This window comes from Vigna umbellata, chromosome 9 (genome assembly GCF_029865625.1).
Source record: "Vigna umbellata cultivar VRB3 chromosome 9, Vumbellata_1.0, whole genome shotgun sequence".
In the NCBI taxonomy this organism is placed as follows: Eukaryota; Viridiplantae; Streptophyta; class Magnoliopsida; order Fabales; family Fabaceae; genus Vigna; species Vigna umbellata.
In genome coordinates, this window is record NC_142173.1 from 25,895,847 (window position 1) to 25,916,087 (window position 20,241).

The window sequence follows — 20,241 nt, forward strand, 5'->3', positions numbered from 1 at the left end:
ACAAGGAGAAAGTTTTGTACAAGAAATGCTTTACTTCAAACATACTCACTCAAGTATATATATAAATAGAAGGACAATCACGACAGTGTTGTCGTTGTTATTGTTAGAGTATAGGGGTGAAGTTAATTATGTCATTCTCTGCAGTGACGGTTAAATCTGGTGGTGTCCCATTATTTGGTTCTCTTACCCTTAATTCTGACCTTCCTGCATACCCGATCATCCTCTGCACTCACCACGCTTCATTTCCTAGTCAACGCGTCTCCAACTTCTCTCTATTTAAGGTTCGTTTTTCATCGATTCCATTTTCCTCTCCGTTCTGTTCTTTGTGATAATAGTCCAATTTGTTTCAGAGTCGCAGGACTTTGGTCCATGATCCTCGCAAGTGGATGCATCCAAGGAGCGACGACGAGGACGACGAAAACGATGAGGATCGGAGTCTGGATCTACTGGTGAGGTTCGTTCAGAATGTCTTCAAGAAGGTGTCAAAGAGAACAAGGAAAGCAGTTCGATCCGTTCTCCCTTTCCCCATCTCCACCCATTTGGTTGGGCTACTTAATCTCTTCTTCTGCCAATTATATCGCGATTCTGCAAGTCTGGATTTTTTTTGGGGGGATGAAATTTAACATCTCTTTTAATACAGGTCGGGTTTTCTGTGAATGGGACGCTGTTGCTGACCTTCCTGTGGATTTTGAAGGCGTTTCTTCAGGTACCGTTTTCATTTATTTATGATGGGCATTAACATTGTTAAAATCATTACTGAATGCCATTTCTAGAATTTTGTTGTCTTCTAACTTTTTGGGTATTTAACGATGATTGATTGTGGAGGACTGCATTCTTTTAGAAATGGATTTTGACATTCTATACTTAGTTCAATCTGTTTAGCTAAGCTTTTTGTTACTGAGTAGAAAATGGTTCTACATAATTTTTAGGCTACTGCTGTCCAAAGCTGCATAGAACATGAGACTCAGTAACGATGGGATCCAGGTACAGAGGGGTTGTCCTAGTTCACGGGGTTCGTCTAGGCAGGGTCTTGTGCAGCCTTGTGCCCCTGTGGAAAGGGTGTTTCTGTGATTAAAATCAATGACATGGTCTTAAAGTAACAAGGGATGCAAATGACTCGAGTTAAATGAACCGTGTCCTGTTTTGGAACAGTTTTCTTTCTAGGAAAAATGACTGGGCGCGTAGGTGGGACGCCTATGTTTCAGATATATCTTCAAAATTGATGTCTAAAATGTAGCAGTAGGTTATGCAGCAGTATTTGATTAAAAGGTTTAATTACTACTTGCATAATCTTTGTTTGAATTTCAACATCTAAAAACTGCTAGTTTTAATTCATACACATGTTTTTAAACTGTTTTCGACTGTGCAAAGACTAAAACGAGCTAAAAGAAGTGTATGGATAAGTAGTAAAGCGAGTAATTTCTAAGTGTATAGATTAAAGCATAAAAAATGTTTAAGTACAAGGTCTGGTGTTTAAGTAATTAAACTTTGTTATAATCTTAGGGTGATGATTTTTCCAGTTGATATTCGGCATGGACCAAGGAGTGAAAAATAGATGCATTTCTTGTTGTGAACTCTTAAGCTTTTGGCTTTGCAGTATACTTAAATATTTAGGTACTGATGTATAATTCAACGCAGGTGTTATGCACGCTTGGAAGTGTAGTGTTTGTAAGCATCTTATTAATCCGTGGGATATGGTCTGGTGTTAGCTTTTTGCAAGAAAACCGACTCCAAAAAATGGATCAACTACATATGCGCAATGCTTGGAATAATGGTGCACAGCCCGTGACTTGAACAGTTCATCTACTCATTTTGACATGCACAAACAAGTCACAAATAAGACTTTTTGCTACTCCTTATCAAGACGGGAAGTCGAACTATGGAAATAATACTGGAGAAAACATTACACTGCTACTGGAAGCTTACGTTACTGCAATTCTTATTTGACAAAGAATAAAGAACACAGGAAGCTGCTGCGCAAGATTCCTTTGAAATACTTGTCCTAGCTAACTTTATGAGCCCATTCATGATTCATATATTCACTGTTTTCATATTATATCTGATATTGACTTACAGTTTTAACTCTATGTAAACCATATCACTATTTGATGCATGTTATGAACTTGTTAGTGGTTAAATGGTGTAATAGGCACCTGGAAGGAGTTAGTTTTTCAGATTAATTAGCTGTTATGTAGTAAGATAATTGTTACCGTTGTGAACATCTTTTTAATAATTGATCTCATTTAGTTCGTGATTTTTCTTGGCTAAATTTCCTATATTTCTGTAATTCTCTGAGTTGGTATTCATAGAATCACTACGTTTGCATCCATGTGGAACTCTTGATGCTGCACCTAAGGATGTTCCAAACACGTCTAATCTCTTGATTAAATCAGCTTAAAATGCCAGAATGTCATCCCTTCCAAATATGAAATATAAATGTAAGAACAATCGCATCACTATGAAAAAACATCCTCTTTATTAAATCCAAAGTCACAGATGATAAATATTTTGTCTACCTTGAAAAAATAGATGGTAAAGTCACAGGCACAAAAAATTCTATCATGCAGCTTAAGCATACTTTGGAATGTTATATGTGAAACATGTTAGAATCCAAAGAAATGTGATGCTTAAGGCATACTGATAGTGCCAGACAAACTTTCTTCACTTGGAAGTCAGGTCACAATCAGTCATTCGTATGAGCCTTGGCAAACTGTCAGATTTTAAGCATCAACTGCTTGCACTCAAGGTCTTCACAATTTTATGGGCAATAAGTGAATTTTAAGAACAGATATTACAGCTAAGTCAAGAAAGCAATGCTGAAAGTTATACTAAAGAATCAGACACGAGAACATAAGAGACCACTGGTACTTCAAGTATACCAGCATTACTTGAGGACGACCATGGTATCGTACATTTTGAGGAGACTTTTCAGGGTCATACTGATAGAATGAACAATACTTATTTAACAAATTTAGTGGTACGTCTGGTCCTTGAACAGTAATGATGTATTATCATTTCTTTACAAAGATAAGATCTCCTTTTCATTGTATATTAGAGAGAGAGAGAGAAACGAGAAGAAGACAACAATATACAACCAAATTCTATTAATTTATTTAACAAATCTAGAATCATGTCGGGTCCTAGAATACAATTATTGCCATTATTCATTTTCTAAGGAAGAAATGGATTTACGACTTTCTGAATTGATTTACAAGAAATCTTAGCAAAGATCTGATCTCTTTTTCGTTTAGACCCTTTTACTATAATAAATAAACATATGATGATATGAATGGTCTGAAAATAATTATTTACGACCATTTCCTAGGCTATACCAATGTATGCGCATATGTATATTTTTGGTATAGCCTTAGTTAAGGTGGTATTGAGCTTAAGTAGAAACAATAGTTTGGTAACTGAGGTGACTGCTACTGATTCTATGATTGTTTGTCCAAGAGTCGGCGATTGAAGACTATAGCAGCATCTTTATCACCACGACCACTACAGTTCACAACCACTTTAGTACCATCGCAGAGTGTGGGAGCCAATTTATCTAAGATACCCAATGCATGTGCCGCCTCCAGGGATGGAAATATTCCCTCTAATTTGCATAAATTTTCGTAAGCTGCACGTTATATCAGTTAATCAGTTAATCAATAACCCTCGTATTATGTTTTTCACAACTCAAATAGTAAGAAGCGAAACTAGTACCGTCAAGAGCTTCTTCGTCGGTTGCAGCAAAGAATTCAGCTCTCCCACTTTCTTTCAAAAAGCTTAACTCTGGACCAACTCCTGGATATTCCATACTGCAATTTCATATCAAATATTTAAGCTCAGTGTTTCTGACCAGGGAAAGATATCAAATATTAAATAATTAATTATACTGACCCAGCAGCAATGGAATGTGGATGGATAATCTGGCCGTGTTCGTCCTGTAGTAAATAGCTGATGGCTCCATGGTAGACGCCAACTTCTCCTTTGGTCAACGTCGAAGAATGTTTGCCACTGTCGAGTCCCAAACCTCCACCTTCGACTCCAATCAACCTTACATCTTCATCTCCTACAAACTCGTGAAACAGACCCAAAGCGTTTGATCCTGTTCCCACGCAAGCCACCAGAACATCTGGCTTCCCTCCCCACTTTTCCAACGCTTGCATCCTCGTTTCTTTCCCTATCACCGACTGAAACTCCCGAACCATGCTCGGGCATGGGTGTGGTCCCACCGCCGAACCCGACAGGTGGTATTTATTCTCCAAATCCCCCACCCAACACCGAAACGCATCCGATGCTGCATCTCTGAACCCTCCATCCACTGCTTCCACCTACGCATCCACAAACCATCCATCAGTAATCGCTTCTTTTCACCCGCACGTGTTTCTTAAAAAAATAGAATACGGTTTATACCTGAGCTCCCAGCAGCTTCATCAACCGCACGTTCGAATACTGTCTTTCGATGTCTTTGGCGGCCATGAAAACCGTGCACTCCAAAGCGAGTTTTGCGCATGCTGCAGCCGTTGCAAGGCCGTGTTGTCCAGAGCCAGTGGCGGTGACGACGCTTTTGCAACCCATCCGTTTAGCAATCATGGCTTGAGCAAGAGCGTTGTTCATCTTGTGAGAGCCACCGTGGTTGAGATCTTCTCTCTTTAAGTATATATCAGGTCCTTTCCCGTTGTTCGTGCTCTTATAATACTCAGACAATCGCTTCGCGTGATACAGAGGTGTTTCTCTCCCAGCATAGTCTCTTAACGCCTCCGCTAGCTCTGCCTGTGGGAATAACCATTTAAGGTTTTAATAAATGGCTTTCAATTGTTCTGTATTAACATCAAGCAATCATTAACAGTTAATTCGATGAACTTGGGTGATTAATTAACCTGAAAGGCATCGTCGGCCATGGATTTTTTGAACTCAGCTTCGAGGTTGGTCAAAGAGGCTACAATTGTTTCGGGAACAAATTTGCCTCCAAACCTACCGAACTTTCCCGAGGTAGAGATGGGAAGTTCCTTGGTCTGGGAAGTTTGGAAAGGAATTTTGTTCATGGAGGGTGTTGGAGAGGGGACGTAGGTAATGTTGAAGTGAGGGAGCTTAGTTTGGTGAGTGAGCAGAGCTTGAGGCACCACAGAGGCAGCGCGGTCTTTCTGATCTACGAACTTGGTAGTTCTGGAATGGCAGCTGATGAGTGTCCCTTGCAGTTTGCAGGCCATAACAATATTATGTTCTTTCTGTTTGAGTGAGGAATGAGAGAGAGAGAGTTGTGTTTGGTTGCAAGAATGTCTGCTAAGAGGCTATCTTTATAGTGTGCATGGTTTAACGTCATTGTTTCAACACGGAGTTAAATATTGAACGTGGACTCACTGTTGTCCTTGAAAACAAAACGTTTCGACACATAAATATTTTAAACGTGTTTGGAGACAATAACTGCTTTTTCATTTTTTTCACGTTATCCTACGACAGAAACAAGTTCAAATCTCAAGCCCCCACCACACACTTATCCTTATTCACGTATCCTACTTACTTTAAATTTGTACTATTTCCTTTAATTTGAAGCAAGATTATATTTTTTAACACTGACAACCTTTTTGTGAGAAAAATACTGTAATTAAAAAATAATTTTTTTATTGTTGAAAAATAAAATAGAATAACGAGTGTAAAGTGATTATAGAAAAAAGAAAAAAACGTGTAGTTTAACAACGGGATACCATTTAATTATATGTAAAAGATATTTTCTAATAAAAAGTACGCGTAAATGAATTATGAGTGAAATAAGTAATAAATAATTTTTTATTTAAGAAGAGTAACGCAATAATTTTATTTCAATTAAAAAAGTATAGATAAAATAGTTTTGAGTCTCGTGATATTATTACCCTTTATTTTAATTTGATACATTTAACTTCTTCTTTCAAATTTTCTCCCTAAGACTCAAGACATGTTCTTTTTATTTACGTTTGGAATTGGAAGATAAATAAAAGGATTTAAGAGAATATATATATATATATTATTTATATTGGAAGATAAATTAAAGGAAAATGAATAGAGGATAAAGAAAGGATTGCCGTTTTGTTTATTTTGAAGAATTGAAAAGTGAAAGTAAATGAGTTTGAAAAGAAAGTGGTAAAAGATTTGATGGATATGATAAATAAAAAATAAATAAAAATAGAATATTACACGTTTATCTTTATGATCAAAGTAATATGAAATAAATATTTGATGAGTCAAAACTAATTTTAAAAATGTTTTAATATATTAATTTAAAATTAAACATTGAAATTAAATAAAAATAAATGAAATTTTGTAATAGATGAAATTTTTATAATAGATGACACTCGTGACACACTTTACCATCCACTAATCACCCTTTTTGTAATAGATGAAATTTTTATAGTATATGGTAGGTGAAGTTATTTTTCTGTTCATACTTTTTTATTAATATATGAACTATATATGGATAAAAAGTTATTGATTTAAAATTTCGCGTCTATATGCCTTTTAAACGTGTAAAATCAACGGAAGAAGGAAAATATAATTTGGCGTGCTTTTTAAAGTGAAAGTCACTTCATTAATAACATTTTTTAATGACATAATATTAGAAGTTATAAAATAAAAGAAAATTTAAAATGTTAATATTTAAAATTTTTAGTTTTTTATATTCTGAAATATAGCAACGGAACAAAGGAAAGGTAGATAAATTGCACGAGAGTGACATTGGGATGAGAATTGTCAGTGGCGAAGACTCTTCCCACCTTTAAGGATTCATGAAAAGAAAATTCTCAAGTGGCAACACTGACGGAGTGCGCTTCTTCCCGGAAATTTCGTGGGGTGCAGAAAGCAACATGCTAAACTCATTTGTTGGGCTCGTCTTACTTTTGTAAATGTTTGGGCCGAATTTGGGTAGTCCATAGTTTGCCAACACTGTCAGCCATTAGTAGTAGGTATCACAATAACTGACCAAACCACTTTGCTATTTTTAGATTCTTTTTCTTAATTCACAACCAATCATAGGTTAGTGTTGTTATTCTACATCTACAATAGCTTATTATTCTTCTCTGTCTAATTTATATATATGTTGCTCTGAAAAAACCACAAAATGCCAACATAACATCGTTTTATATATATTTTTTATTCTTCACCGTTTATACAAAAATACGATAAGATTCTAAAACTAAATTAGAGAAATAAATTTAGAGTGAAAAGGAAACGAGAAAAGAAACGGTGTTACAATACGTCCAAAAAGATGAGAATATTTACTACAACATATTTTATCAATTAGCTATATCATTTCGTTTCATAGATTTTATCTCAAAAAAACAAAATAAAATCTTTATAAAGCATGTGAACGAGTATTGAACCCTTCATTGTTTTTATGTGACCACCCTATAAGCTAGATCCTTCCCAGGCTGGACCAATGTTCCTGCGCATCATCATGCTCAATTTCAGATTCAGTTGGCCTTTTATGAATTCACTGTATCTACTGGATTTCCCTCACTTTCATTCTATTTAACATTTTATTCATATTTCAAATAATATTAGTAGGTCCGGTAGGTTAGAAAAAGAAAAGGAAGAAGAACACAATTTTTAAATTACTTCTACGAGTTTCATTTGTAAGGATCACGGAAGAGAAAACGTGCAAGATCAGCTTATCTAATTTTATCCTTTTATATATATATATATATGAAAAATATTTTTTAACAATTCTTTTTTATAACTTTTTTTACCACATTATTGTAATTGATTTGTTTCAAATATACGAGTTTTGCTGAAAGAATTTTGAAATGATTTAACCTTATTTGTTTTAGTTTACTTTATATTGTATTTCACATTTATTAGATTGCGTTGATCATACCATAATTTGAGTGCTTTAATAAGCTATTGTCCAGTTGAAATTGAATGTTATCTTGTAGAATCCATATTGAGAAACAAAAGGCTAGCTAGTTAGATCGAACAGTGTATGGAAGATTCATATTCCAGCTCTAAAATTGAGAAGGGTACCTGATGCAAAATCATGATATCATTCGTGTACCTTAACTTCTGTTTTACCTTTGGCAGCATTTAAAAATGAACTTCACCCGCCAGAGAGAAAGCACCTAGCGCCCAGCTAACCTAAAAAACTGAATTAATTTACGATCATAGATTCTGATTTCCTTCTTCTGTCTGATCAAATTAATAATAACCCCACTGCCTCTGCTGCCTTCAACTACGCCTCTGCATCAGTGTTCTTCAGTAAAATTATGACCACGACTCCGTGATGGATGCCGAAACGGTAACAAATTTTCCACCCTATACCTCCAAATCACTGTCGTTTCTTAATTTCCCATTTCATTTTTCTCGCTTTTCCAGTGCTTACCATCTTCCTTCTTATTAACTGCATATACATATAATGTCATACCATCTTACCTGTGCTAGTGCTGCTGCATCATACATATAGGTATATGTACCTTCTGCAGCTTCTGCACAAATTTTAATCTACTCTTCCACCAATTAACTGTTACGCCAGACCATTCAATTTTGAACTATAACTGCGCCAATCCTCCTTCATCTCTCCAACACGGTGTGGCTAATTCACTGTTATTGTGAACCAACGTAGTAAATAGGTACGTCGGTAGTAATTATTACATATACGTTATCTTCGCTTAGGTATGACAGTATATAATTGCGAGCCTCTGCCGTGTACTGTCACCAGAGATTGGCTGCGGCCAAGGAGACACAGGACAACGAAGAAGATGAAGAAGAAGGTACACATCGGCTGCACTATTCTATGAGTCAAGTTTTCCTCGTTATTAGGTTAAAACTCAAATTTTAATATTACAGTGTTTCACTTATTTTATTACTATTTTACTTTTAAAACCATGTCTCTTAAATTTTACATTTATTAATATTGGAAACATGATAAAGAAATTGTGGATGATATACAGTGATACATGTAGTTGATCGCAGTTTAGCTAGATAAATTGTATTTTAATTTTATAATATTATTTAATTTATGTAAATGATATGAAATTGTTTTAAATATTGAGAATAGAATTCAACTTGGATTATGAAGATATATAGGGATAGATAATCATGAACTTGTTTGCAATATCCAGTTGTCCTTGTAGATAAAGATATTAAAAAAAATGCTGAAAAGTTTAGACTGGTTTATAAATGAGTTGAAAAATATTCTTACAAAAATTCATTTTAAATAAATTTTATAAATTAATTTATAAGTAAAATATGACTCTCTTTTTTCTTTTTCTTAGATTTAGTTTAATATAATTTTTAAATTTTTTTATTCTCTTATGACTATAAATATTTATAAGAAGTTTATTCAATATATTCCAAAGATCGTGTGTAGTTAAAAAAACACAGCTTTATAGTTATAAAAGGGGGAGAATAAGCAAATAATCAATATCAAGTGGTTATATGAGGTTGTCATGGTACAGTGTATTAAAGACTAGACTTTAAATTTGACTTAATCCACTCCTACAATATATATACTTATTTATATATATAATTTTATATCTTGAATTTGAAATGAGATGATTTGATACAAAGGAAGTAAAATAAATCTAAAGTATTAATTTTTTTATGCATGGATTGATTTGTTTGAACTAAATTTGTAATTTGTGGAAAGCTAAAACTATTTTTCGTATATATTTTAAAATATAAATATTTTTTATTGGAAAAAAGGTTAAAAAATGAAAATGAAGTATTTTTCAAACTAATATTATTTATTAATTGACAATAATAATTTAAAACTAAAGAAAAATGAAATAAGTAATTGAAAACAGAATAATCATTTACACCTTTCAATTTCACACATTTTCTTCACACATATCTACTAATACCAAATACTCAAAATTCTCACCAATGCACTCATATCGTTCTTTATGAATATTAAATTTACCACACCAAACACACCATAAAATAGTAATTCTCTGTGTATAGTCAATACTTAGGAATATTTTGGGACTACATGTCCAAACCATTAAAAACTAGAAAGAAAATACAACATATGCTAATAAAATATGATATATATCAACTAATTATAATAACGCGTGTTTTTTTATAATAAAATCCATTCTTAAAAGAGTATTGATTAATATTTTTTCTAATTTATAACATAAGTAAATAAGTTTCACTCATAAAAGATTTTAAGAATAATATTTTTTATGAATTATAAAATGCATTTAAAAAGAGTTTATTTACATATTATTAAAATGGAGGAACTTTATTTTATGAATCATTTTCATACCCCACACCTTTTAAAAAAACAGCACCTACTTACGGACTTCTGAATGCTCTTGTTTATAACAACATTCAATGCTTTCACCAACTCTTGTTCAATTTTTTATGATTTTATGTATTTCCACTTTTAGGTTTGTTTTACCAAATATAGAATACGGCTATTTATGCTGGAAATTATATTTATAATAAATAATTTTTTTTAAAAGTGAAGTATATTTTAAATCATAAAAGAACAATTTAAATAATGGTGTAAAAGTGGTTAATGAATGAAATACAGAGACCACAGTTTGAAATGATTGAGTGAGATTTTTTAGGTCTCAAACTTAGAGAAGATAAGACAAAAGAAAAATGGAATCTTTTTCTTATTTAGTATTACATACTAACAGAACTATGATTCTTATTTTTTTGCATGCCCTTTCAAGATTATTTAATATCCAAACTTTCAAACAGATTGAAATATTTTTTTTAATACAATGACAGCACGAATTAAAATCTTAATATTTTTCTCATGTTAACATGTTCATGTGGCACTAAAGTATGTTAGAAAATTTTGTTTAATGTACAAAAGAATAATATATTATAAATGAAGCACTTCAGCCTTTTTACAAAATTCAAATTATTTAGATAAGCTAGATTTTTTATGTTATTCAAACTATACTAATACGACTTACTTTAACATTATTTACATTTTAGGAAAGCTGCCCTATACTTACATGCATCCTTCTGTATTAGAACACTCCATAACAAATTACGCAAAAGAATATCAATTTAAGGAATACAAAAAATATCTCATAAATAAGTTTATATTTTTGCATAAAACAAGGTTAACTTACAAATAGATTTTCATTTAATTATTGTTTAATGAATGGATTAATATTAACTTAAAATTCAAATTATATCTAAACAAAAAACTATAAAGTATGACCATTCAAGCAAATTCATACATATGTAAAGAACTTGATACGGTGTGAAATTGTGTGAACTACTACACGTACGGTTTCCATATATAAAACAAGAACTGGTAACATAAATTACAATAACATATAAATAATTATTAATTTTTAAAAATGATAATTGTCAATGAAATTCCTCTAATCTCAAATGATTATTATCTTAGTTTTGATATTAACATGTGACATCGTAATAACCCACATAAGAAATCGAGTGTCCATTTCTCTGTGTCATTTGAGTAGTCAACAACTTATCCATTTCACACCTCACCAAGGCTTAACTTGACATATTTCATAAATAATTCAATAGCATCAGTAAAAGATTTCTAAAAGTAATTAATTTTGCTAAGAGGTAGAATATATTATCCCAACTTAATTTATAACTAAAATATCAGACTCTTACATTATATAGTAAATATAATAAAATATGACAAAAGAAGTTTGATTTGTTTCGAAGAAATAATCAATTTCGTAGGCGCATTATTAATATTTTAAATCAAATAATTTAGATATATTATCTTTTGAAAAAAACTCATGGTTGAATTGTAAAATGATCATTCATATTAATTAAAAAATATAAGTCATTTTATTTATTTTCATTCATATATCTTTTTATTAATCTTATAATATTTTATTCTTACAAAACATAATTAAATTAAAAAAAATTATAATTATGTAATATTTTGTATAGTTATATAAACCTATAATTCAATTAATAAAACATCTCCATCTCAATAATACAATCAAACTTTCTAAAAATCTAATCATTGTATTAAATAATGATCAATCTATATGATAAAAAAAATGAAAAATTTCTCTTTAAAAATTATTTTTGACAACTTTTTAACAACAACTTATGTGGTAACGTGTGATTGGTCCGTTTCAAATATACAGACCAATAAAATAATGACACATCGTTTGTTGTTAAAAAGAGTTGTTAAAATATCATGGTAAAAAAAATACACCAAAGACGTAAATAATTTGAGGGAAAAATAGAAGTAATGAAAGTGTTATCTTTGAATATTGTTCAGAAACAGTATATATAATTATAATGTTGAGAAAGGAAATTTGAACTATTTTACTCAATCATTACACTCGCCAAAAAACCGGTATCCCTCTTAAATTCAAGACTATAGGTTAGTAAGTAGGATATGAAGCCGTAGAGAATGTACCACCTATTCACATTTTACCTTAATTTAGGTACGCTTCGTTAACGCAATATTTTAAGTAATTTACACCACTACGGTAAGCCAAGTCAATGCATCATACTTGCAAATGATTATTCACTGAAAGAATTTTCAGATAGTTTCTTTAATAATTGATCATGAAAATCTTTTGCATGAACATATCTTAGATGATGATGGAAATTTTGAACCATGTTTTTATAGTAAGACGTATAGGCAATGAGTAAAACTGAGATGATAAACATAGTCGGCAACGTTAAAAGAACACTTGATAAATAGACGAAAATTTGCTTTAGTTTACAATACAATAGAAAAAGTGAACATAACCCACTTGAGAAAAGTTTGCTTAGGCCTACAAATACTGCACTAAAAATAAATAGCGAACATGAAAATCTGCAGTTATTCTAAGTTAAAATATTAAAAGCTGGATGGAACTATTTTAGTTTTCATCAGTGAAAGTCAATACCCGAACCTAAGATTCTTCCAAGTTCTACCATTGAAGTGATTCTCCGAGGTGCGTTCATTGACTTCTTTCCCTCTTCTGAAAACCAAACAGGCACCACTCTGAGCTTGTTAATTTCAACTCTACTACCCTTGTTATAACACTGCAAAAAGGAAAACAGTATCAGAACAATGACCTAAATTATTCTTCTCAACAAGTTATTCTGCATAATGATTTAAGTCTTAAAACTTGCAAATAGTTAATTTGATTACCATGTGAAATTAGGTGTTGTCACGTATCACTGCGACCTTGATCCTTTCAACCGTGCACTTAATTAGACTGTTAACAGTAGCAACTGAACCCAAAGATAGTTTTGCTGTTGGAGCTGAATCAACCAAGATCTGGAAGGCAACTGTGAGTAGAGAACCTCCTGATCCAACATCAACTATTGACCCACCATTCATTCCAGGCCCATCAGGAAGAATAGCAAAGCCTGAGGGAAGCAGGGCAACATAATCTGGATCCCCTCCACCCAGTACTACATTCATAGCTACAATATCCACAGGAGCATAAACTACATACGAGCCAGTAGAATCAGTGCAACTCTCTTGAAGTATCAGCATATTACTTTGGCTTGAATTTGCACTCTGTACCATATATCAAAGAAACTGTTAGCTTATATCTCATCTATCATGACATTTACGCCAAAAAGGTTCCTCACTGGAATGCTATAGCAGCAACTTACATTGACTCGAAGTAGGGAGACACAGTTGCCAGGATCACGGCCATTTGCTATGTGTGCCAATTCTTGAACTAGACCCCCATTAGAAAGAATGTCCCACTGTGAATGTATCGTTAGTTACCAAATAATTGCTGATTTCTTATAAGTACTGAAATATTATGAATACCTCGTTTCTTGAGTTTTCATCGCGTAGGAAATCAAAAACCTTCTTTGGAGGAACTGGGAGCCAGAAAGAAGTGGCAGCACTGAGCACTATGCCGGGTGGTCTGCCAGGTTCATCAGTGCTCTTTCTAGTCATGACCCTTACGTCATCACATCCAGTTGCGGATAGAGTTGTCCAAGCATGTGCAGTAGAAGCACCTACACCAGTGCAGTAGCTAATAACCATTCTCTCTGCCAGTTTCAGCATACTTTTTCTTCCCTCAGCACTGGTTATCACTGCATTTTTTAAGGATATTGGAAACAAGGTCACACTCTACTCATCTATTTCAGTATATGAACATCTTATATAAACAAACAAACAGATCTTAAAATAAGTATTATTGAAGGGGCTTAAAAAGTTAAGTTGATAAACATACCACAGAGATTCCCTGCTGGTATGTTGTTGGCCATTGAACTGGCAAGACGTTCGCATTGTCTGTCTAATGTAGCCACCCAGCGTTTAGCTCCAAAGGCGAGACCGGAATTGACTAGGGTTTTATATATGCTATGCACCGCCCTATCATCCACTTCTACATGTTCGATCCATGTAACCTAATATATGAGAAGAAGAAGGCAGCAACAGATTAAATTATAGTTCTGTTTTCTTGGAATGTTGCCTTCGTATCATAAACCGTGGAAATATAAAGCTAGAAAATGTGTTTTTCTACCTTGGAGTAACCATTTGGCAATTCTTGAATTAAACATCCAGAGGGTCTTCTTCGGCTTCTTGAGATCGTACTGGGTCGCAGATTATCCAAAGAAACATCCACCACTGCCCATATCCCATCTGGTTGCTGCTTACAGTACCTTACGAAATAGTTCTCACGAGTAGGAACAAGCGGTGAAGGGACTTGGAACTCGGCTGACATCTGCAACATTAAAGAACAACTTTAATCACATTCTTGAAAAATAAGAAATAAAGATTATTTGTTAACTATATAAGATAAAAAAGGTAGAAAGTTTAGTACCACTTGCAAGGCTCCATTGTAGTTTCCTGCTACTCCAGTTGAAAGGACTTCAAGGGTCAATGCTCTTGAGACAATACCGCAAAACATAGTTGACCATTGGTTCTGAAACCGGCAAACGATGAATGTCATTCTCAAGTCGTTAACTTTACAAATTATAATATATACGACCGTTGTTTGATTATCACTCACCACATCCATAAGGATATCAATCAGGTTAATGTGATTCATGATGACCACCACAGATTCCCTTGAAGCTTCAGATCTCAAGGCCAGAGGTTTGGGACCTAAACCCCTATTAGGGAAAGTCCTCAAATAGTCTTCTTCGTTCAAAATCTCAGAGTGGTGGCTCCCGGGGACCCATAAAGAGTCTCCAGCCTGAGCTAGTCTTGTGAGTTCCTCCATAGCTGCAACAGCGAGCTCCACGATCATGGGCTTGTCAGCATCAGCTGGAGCTGGGAGTGACCTCAAAAGGTCACTTCCACCGTACATTTCTCCTACCGTGCCTGACTGTGCTCCATAGTTACCGACAGGCATGTGATTGTTGTTGAGTGACGAAAGGTTGGAGTACGAAGACGTCACGGGCTTTCCAACGTACTTGGCCGCAATTCCTGAAATCCTATCGATCTAAAGATTTTTTTTTCCATGCAAGAAGAAAATTGGTTATATGCTGAAGAAGAAAAGAAACGTTGAATAATCTTTTACACCATGCAGCGGACCCGACGTACCTCTTCTCTTAACCGAGCGTTCTCAATCCTCAAGTGCTGTTCGTCGAAGGACATTTCGCCAAGGGCAGCTGGGCCTCCACAGTTGGGGCATGTAGCATTGGTTAGGGCCTCCTTGTACCTGTTGTTCTCAGCTCGAAGCTTTTCGTTTTCGGCCTTCAGAATAGAATTTTCATGTCGTTCATGCTGAGTCTACACCGCCAGCATAATTTAAGAAAAATGTTACAGCTTTAATCTCATTTAAAGAAAACAGATTAACTATACTGCAGATGTTCATCAATATATACACAACCAAATGTAAAGGTATATGCTGTTTAGAGTCTCTCTCTCTCTATCTCTTTTACTTAATTACCTTCATCTGGGTGCGCTTGTTTTGGAACCAAAACTTGACTTGCAAAGGCTCTAACCCCAAATCCCGGCCTAGCTCTTTTCTTTGCTTGTCATCTGGGTGAGGACACTGCTTGAAGAAGCTGATAAAAGTGAAGTGAAAAAGAAAAATAGCAAGTAAGCAAACATATACGATGTTACGTAAAGAGTGATAAATATAAGAGTGATTACGCTTCCATTTCTTCTATCTGGCGCTGTGTGTGGCGACGGTAACCCTTCTTTCTGGGTCTTGGGTTGGGATCTTGGTCGTCGCCGGAAGGAGCGTCCATGTCAGTGCCTGACTTGGTCTCATATTCATCATCTCTGGGCTTTCCCAGGTCAGTCTCAGAGAAAGCAGTTTTGTGGGGTGACATATCAAGCATGTGAGGGTGAGAATCAAACATGTTTGTGTGAAACATTGACTGAAATCCTCACGTTGAGGAGCCACGAGCTTCTTCTCTAGTCTTCCAACACTGGAATTCAAAAACATTTAACACGAGCAAAGATGCCGAGAGCAAGAAGTAGCATATATATATTGTGTACCCCTCAGTCAAGTGCCCCTAAGAATATATTTTATAAAGTTTAATATGCTGAGTACGTTAAAAGTTTAATACATTAAATGTTCATAACTAGGTAAGGTAAATATTTAATATTTTTGGTATAATAAATGACCAATCTATTTCTTTCAAATTATAATAATATAAAATATATTAAAAAAATAAAGACATTAATATCTCAAATAAAAACAATACAAATACCAATTTGTCAGTTGTCCATATATATGGACACCAAAATTGTGAGTAGAGTTAAGAACACAAAAATACAAATATTTTTGTTTAATACGTCAGTAATAGTTCACCACTCCATAATTATAAAAAATTGTTTTAATAATTCTTTTTTCTTTTCTTGCAAGATTATTTCCTAATTATTCGTAGTACTTTTTTTTTTATAAAAAAAAAACCCTTTAATTATTTTAGCCCCTAATTTTTCTTTTTGATATATTTGATATTACTTTTTGTTTAGAGTTCTCTTCCTCACTCTCAAGAAGATTGAAGATTAAATTACAATTTCACCACTTTTATTCTTTCTTCATGTATTAATTATTTAAATATACTATTTAAAAATATAAAATATTTCTTTTAATAATTAATGTGATACGGTGATTTTAAATCATGATTGTATAGAAAGATTGACCATTAGAAAACATCTAGCAATGTTAAATTAATTAAATTGTCTACCGTTTTTACATGATGTTTTTATTTTAACCATCTTTACAATATTTTGTTATAGCATTTCTTTAGTTATACAGAGAATCCTATGTGTATATGTTATATAGAGAACTTACTCCGTGATATATGAAATTACTTTCTTTCATTTATGTGTTTTTTTGGTTATCGAGCAAATTCAACAATGTATACCGTATGTAAGAAGTGTCGTATGAATAGGGACTCATGGGTAGAATATATTTGAGATAAATTTGTAATGTATGTGAAGTCATACTTGAGAGAAAAATTATGAAAAATTGATATGTAATTAACGTTTAAAAGTTTATCTAGAAATAAACAACATAAACAATATAGAAAAATAAGAGAAAAATGTACAAACTCATTCTTTGTATGTAGTAACTATTTATTATATATCACTTGAAACTCAACCTATTTTAATAAAATATTTTAATATTCTCATGTTCTTCATATATATATATATATATATATATATATATATATATATATATATATATATATATATATGAAAGAGGAACTTATTAAATGTTCATTGATATTTTATTATATTCATCTCAATTGAAAACGACGTTGAAAGAGATTGTGAATTCAATTACACTCACTGACATTTGAAAAATATAAAATTATTTTAAAAAATTTAGTATAAATAATAAGAAACAAACCCTCCAACATTAAAATAGGAGAAAAAACAAAACACAATCACCAAAATGGATAAACTCATAAAATGAAACAATAGTAAAAATAGTTTGTGGTTAAACCGGTTCTCTAAAAGATATTTTGCTAACAATTTATCTACTTTCATTATCCAAAAAGTTCATTAATTAACTGTTAATGGTGGAATTAAAAAAAAATTATTCATTGATATTATACAACAATCAAACGAAACAAAATAAGAAGTCATCGAGATATATGGTTTAAAAATATTGAGAAAAAGGGAGTAATAAGTATCTTCATTTGTAATAAAGGACAAAATTGTTAACATTTACTATTTTACTTGTTAAAAACTAATAAATTTATTACATTTATATTTTTAGGTGACTGCAACCATTTAAGTAAATGTTCATTCAATGTTATTTAACTTGTACACCGATAAAAAAATATTTTCAGAAAATACGACGTATATAAATAACCACTACGTCTTCAAGAAACAAAACAGCTCAATACGATTTTTGTAACATGGGAGAATTTGAATACTTTAATAAGATGTAAGATCATAATTTTTATCGAATAAAAATCCAAGGAATAATTTTAAATTTCTTACAATACCTTCTTATGTTAATGTTCATATAGTTGAAAAAATGAAAATGTACTGACTATTTTTAAATTTGAAAAATATCAAATGTATTTAATTTTCTTTTCAATGCTTTCATTTAAGTATAGCAGAGCATCGTAAATAAGTACTTAAAAAGTGTTGCTTGTTTTAATTTTCAGCATATTAACATGTTAGATCTAAGCATCTTACACTATAATTTAAAGTCTTACATTAGTTAAAAAATTTAATCTTTTACTTTCTTATTTAATATGATTTTTACTTTGATAATATAGTTTAACTTTAAACAACCTTTTTACTGAGATAGTCTAAAGCTTTTGTACACGTTAAACTGAAATTCTAGCATAATTTATTAAAAGAAAGCGTATCCTTTGTCTTTGAATTGTTAAATTAGAGTGTAGAACTATAATTTTAAGTTGAATTGAAATTCATTTTGAGTCATGTTATTAAGTAATGGGTTGGGCTAGGTCAAATTTAAATGAAAAATATGCTGATGATAATAGTATTCCTATTATTATAATGTTAATAATAATAATAATAATAATAATAATAATAATAATAATAATAATAATAATTGAAGTGATACAAACGATAAAAATAAGAGAATGGTAATTAAGACAATGATAACAAGAGTTCCCAATCACATTACTATTTGAACATTTTTATATAATAAATTATATATATATATATTACTAAGACTCATTTTATAACAAAAGTTTACCCTAGAATTGGGTGAAGAGCAACATAAAAAGGTAGTAACTATGCAATGCATGATTATTAATTCTAAAATGACTTCATTCAAATTCCAAATTTAAGTGTTATTAGTTCAAAGTTTTAAATGCCATGCCAATTTCATAGGTCAAGAAACGCTTTAAAAGATTAACGTGGGAAAATTTTGTTCGAATATACAGCATTACACAAATTCAATCTATAGTCAAAGACAAAGACCTATAAATTACAATAAAGGTTGACAAAGATGGTATACTAATTTGGAACTGCTCAAAAATACTGGTTAAGTAAAAATAAAAAATTATTAAGTTATTTATCGTTTAAATAATATAAATATACTTAATATCAATAAATGGTAACTTTAATAAAATGCTAAACAATACCTTTTCCTAATTTCCTTATTGTAACTTTTTAAATATCTTTAAAGTTGACGGATATGTTAGGAACAATGTTTTATCTTCTTGGGTGAAAATAAAAATGTTATATCTTCGTGCAAATTATTCTTCTTAAAATATTCAAAGTCTAAAAATATATAAAAGTCATTTAATACTTTCCATACAAAAAGAAAGTAAGATTATTTGTAAGAGGGTTAGAATTATTCACTCAATAGTTAGATTTTTTTTGTAACACAAAATAAACGAGAATAAGAAAGAGATAATTTTCTGTAATTATTTAGGTTAGTGAAAATAAATAAATAAATAAATAAAACATGGAAAAACTAAGACAGAATTAATTAGAAGAGAAATTAAGAAATTGAGTGATGACCTTGAAGATGATTGCAATGAATGAAGTGTTCCGACCAACCTCTCTGAATTGGGATTTATGGATTTTGTTTTCCGACCAACCCTTGGTAAAGACGAAACTGATAAAAACATTCGTGGTCGTCTATCGCATGTCGGTGTCTCTGCATCACTTCATGCTCCTGTCATTTGAGATTAACATGCAGGTTTAGGTTGCAACAGTGGCAAAACTTGGCACCCAAAATGAAACGGAAATCAATGAGGAAATACAATAATATTGGTAGAGTTGAGTGAAGTAAAGCATTTGAATGTGAGTGAGAAATTAGCGAAGATAAAGCAAAGGAAGTGAACCTTGGTTTTTGTTATATGTTGATGAGAACTGAAGAAAAGTGAAGGAGTGGCAATGGCGTTTAAGAGAAATCCTTGTGTGGGCCAAAGTGAAAGAGAGAGAGAAGAAGAAAGCAGAAG

General features: G+C 32.2%; 3 protein-coding genes and 1 long non-coding RNA gene across 4 annotated transcripts; 2 read left to right on the top strand and 2 right to left on the bottom strand.

Moving 5' to 3' along the window:
• The first annotated feature begins 77 nt into the window (after positions 1-77).
• LOC148193067 (uncharacterized) lies at positions 78-2,256 on the top strand. The gene is made up of 4 exons (XM_088099094.1): positions 78-281; positions 351-542; positions 641-706; positions 1,639-2,256. The coding sequence occupies exons 1-4, from the start codon at positions 129-131 to the stop codon at positions 1,792-1,794; spliced, it is 567 nt and encodes a 188-aa protein (XP_087955220.1). The 5' UTR covers positions 78-128; the 3' UTR covers positions 1,795-2,256.
• Positions 2,257-3,089: 833 nt separating this feature from the next.
• Positions 3,090-5,266, bottom strand: LOC148193068 (tryptophan synthase beta chain 1-like). The gene is made up of 5 exons (XM_088098127.1): positions 4,869-5,266; positions 4,402-4,761; positions 3,886-4,319; positions 3,709-3,803; positions 3,090-3,622 (listed from the first exon to the last, which is right to left on the bottom strand). The coding sequence occupies exons 1-5, from the start codon at positions 5,196-5,198 to the stop codon at positions 3,435-3,437; spliced, it is 1,407 nt and encodes a 468-aa protein (XP_087954253.1). The 5' UTR covers positions 5,199-5,266; the 3' UTR covers positions 3,090-3,434.
• A 2,468-nt stretch (positions 5,267-7,734) lies between these two features.
• On the top strand, positions 7,735-8,995 carry LOC148193069 (uncharacterized). Its single transcript, XR_015781876.1, has 3 exons — positions 7,735-8,251; positions 8,417-8,582; positions 8,672-8,995. It is a non-coding gene; the product is annotated as an uncharacterized LOC148193069 (long non-coding RNA).
• A 3,610-nt stretch (positions 8,996-12,605) lies between these two features.
• Positions 12,606-20,241, bottom strand: LOC124845793 (homeobox-leucine zipper protein PROTODERMAL FACTOR 2-like). Its single transcript, XM_088099093.1, has 13 exons — positions 20,125-20,241; positions 19,799-19,955; positions 15,983-16,263; positions 15,777-15,894; positions 15,428-15,616; positions 14,892-15,326; positions 14,703-14,804; positions 14,403-14,603; positions 14,112-14,286; positions 13,700-13,971; positions 13,537-13,632; positions 13,064-13,438; positions 12,606-12,954 (listed from the first exon to the last, which is right to left on the bottom strand). Exons 3-12 carry the CDS (start codon positions 16,207-16,209, stop codon positions 13,073-13,075), a joined length of 2,181 nt encoding a protein of 726 aa, XP_087955219.1. The 5' UTR covers positions 16,210-16,263; positions 19,799-19,955; positions 20,125-20,241; the 3' UTR covers positions 12,606-12,954; positions 13,064-13,072.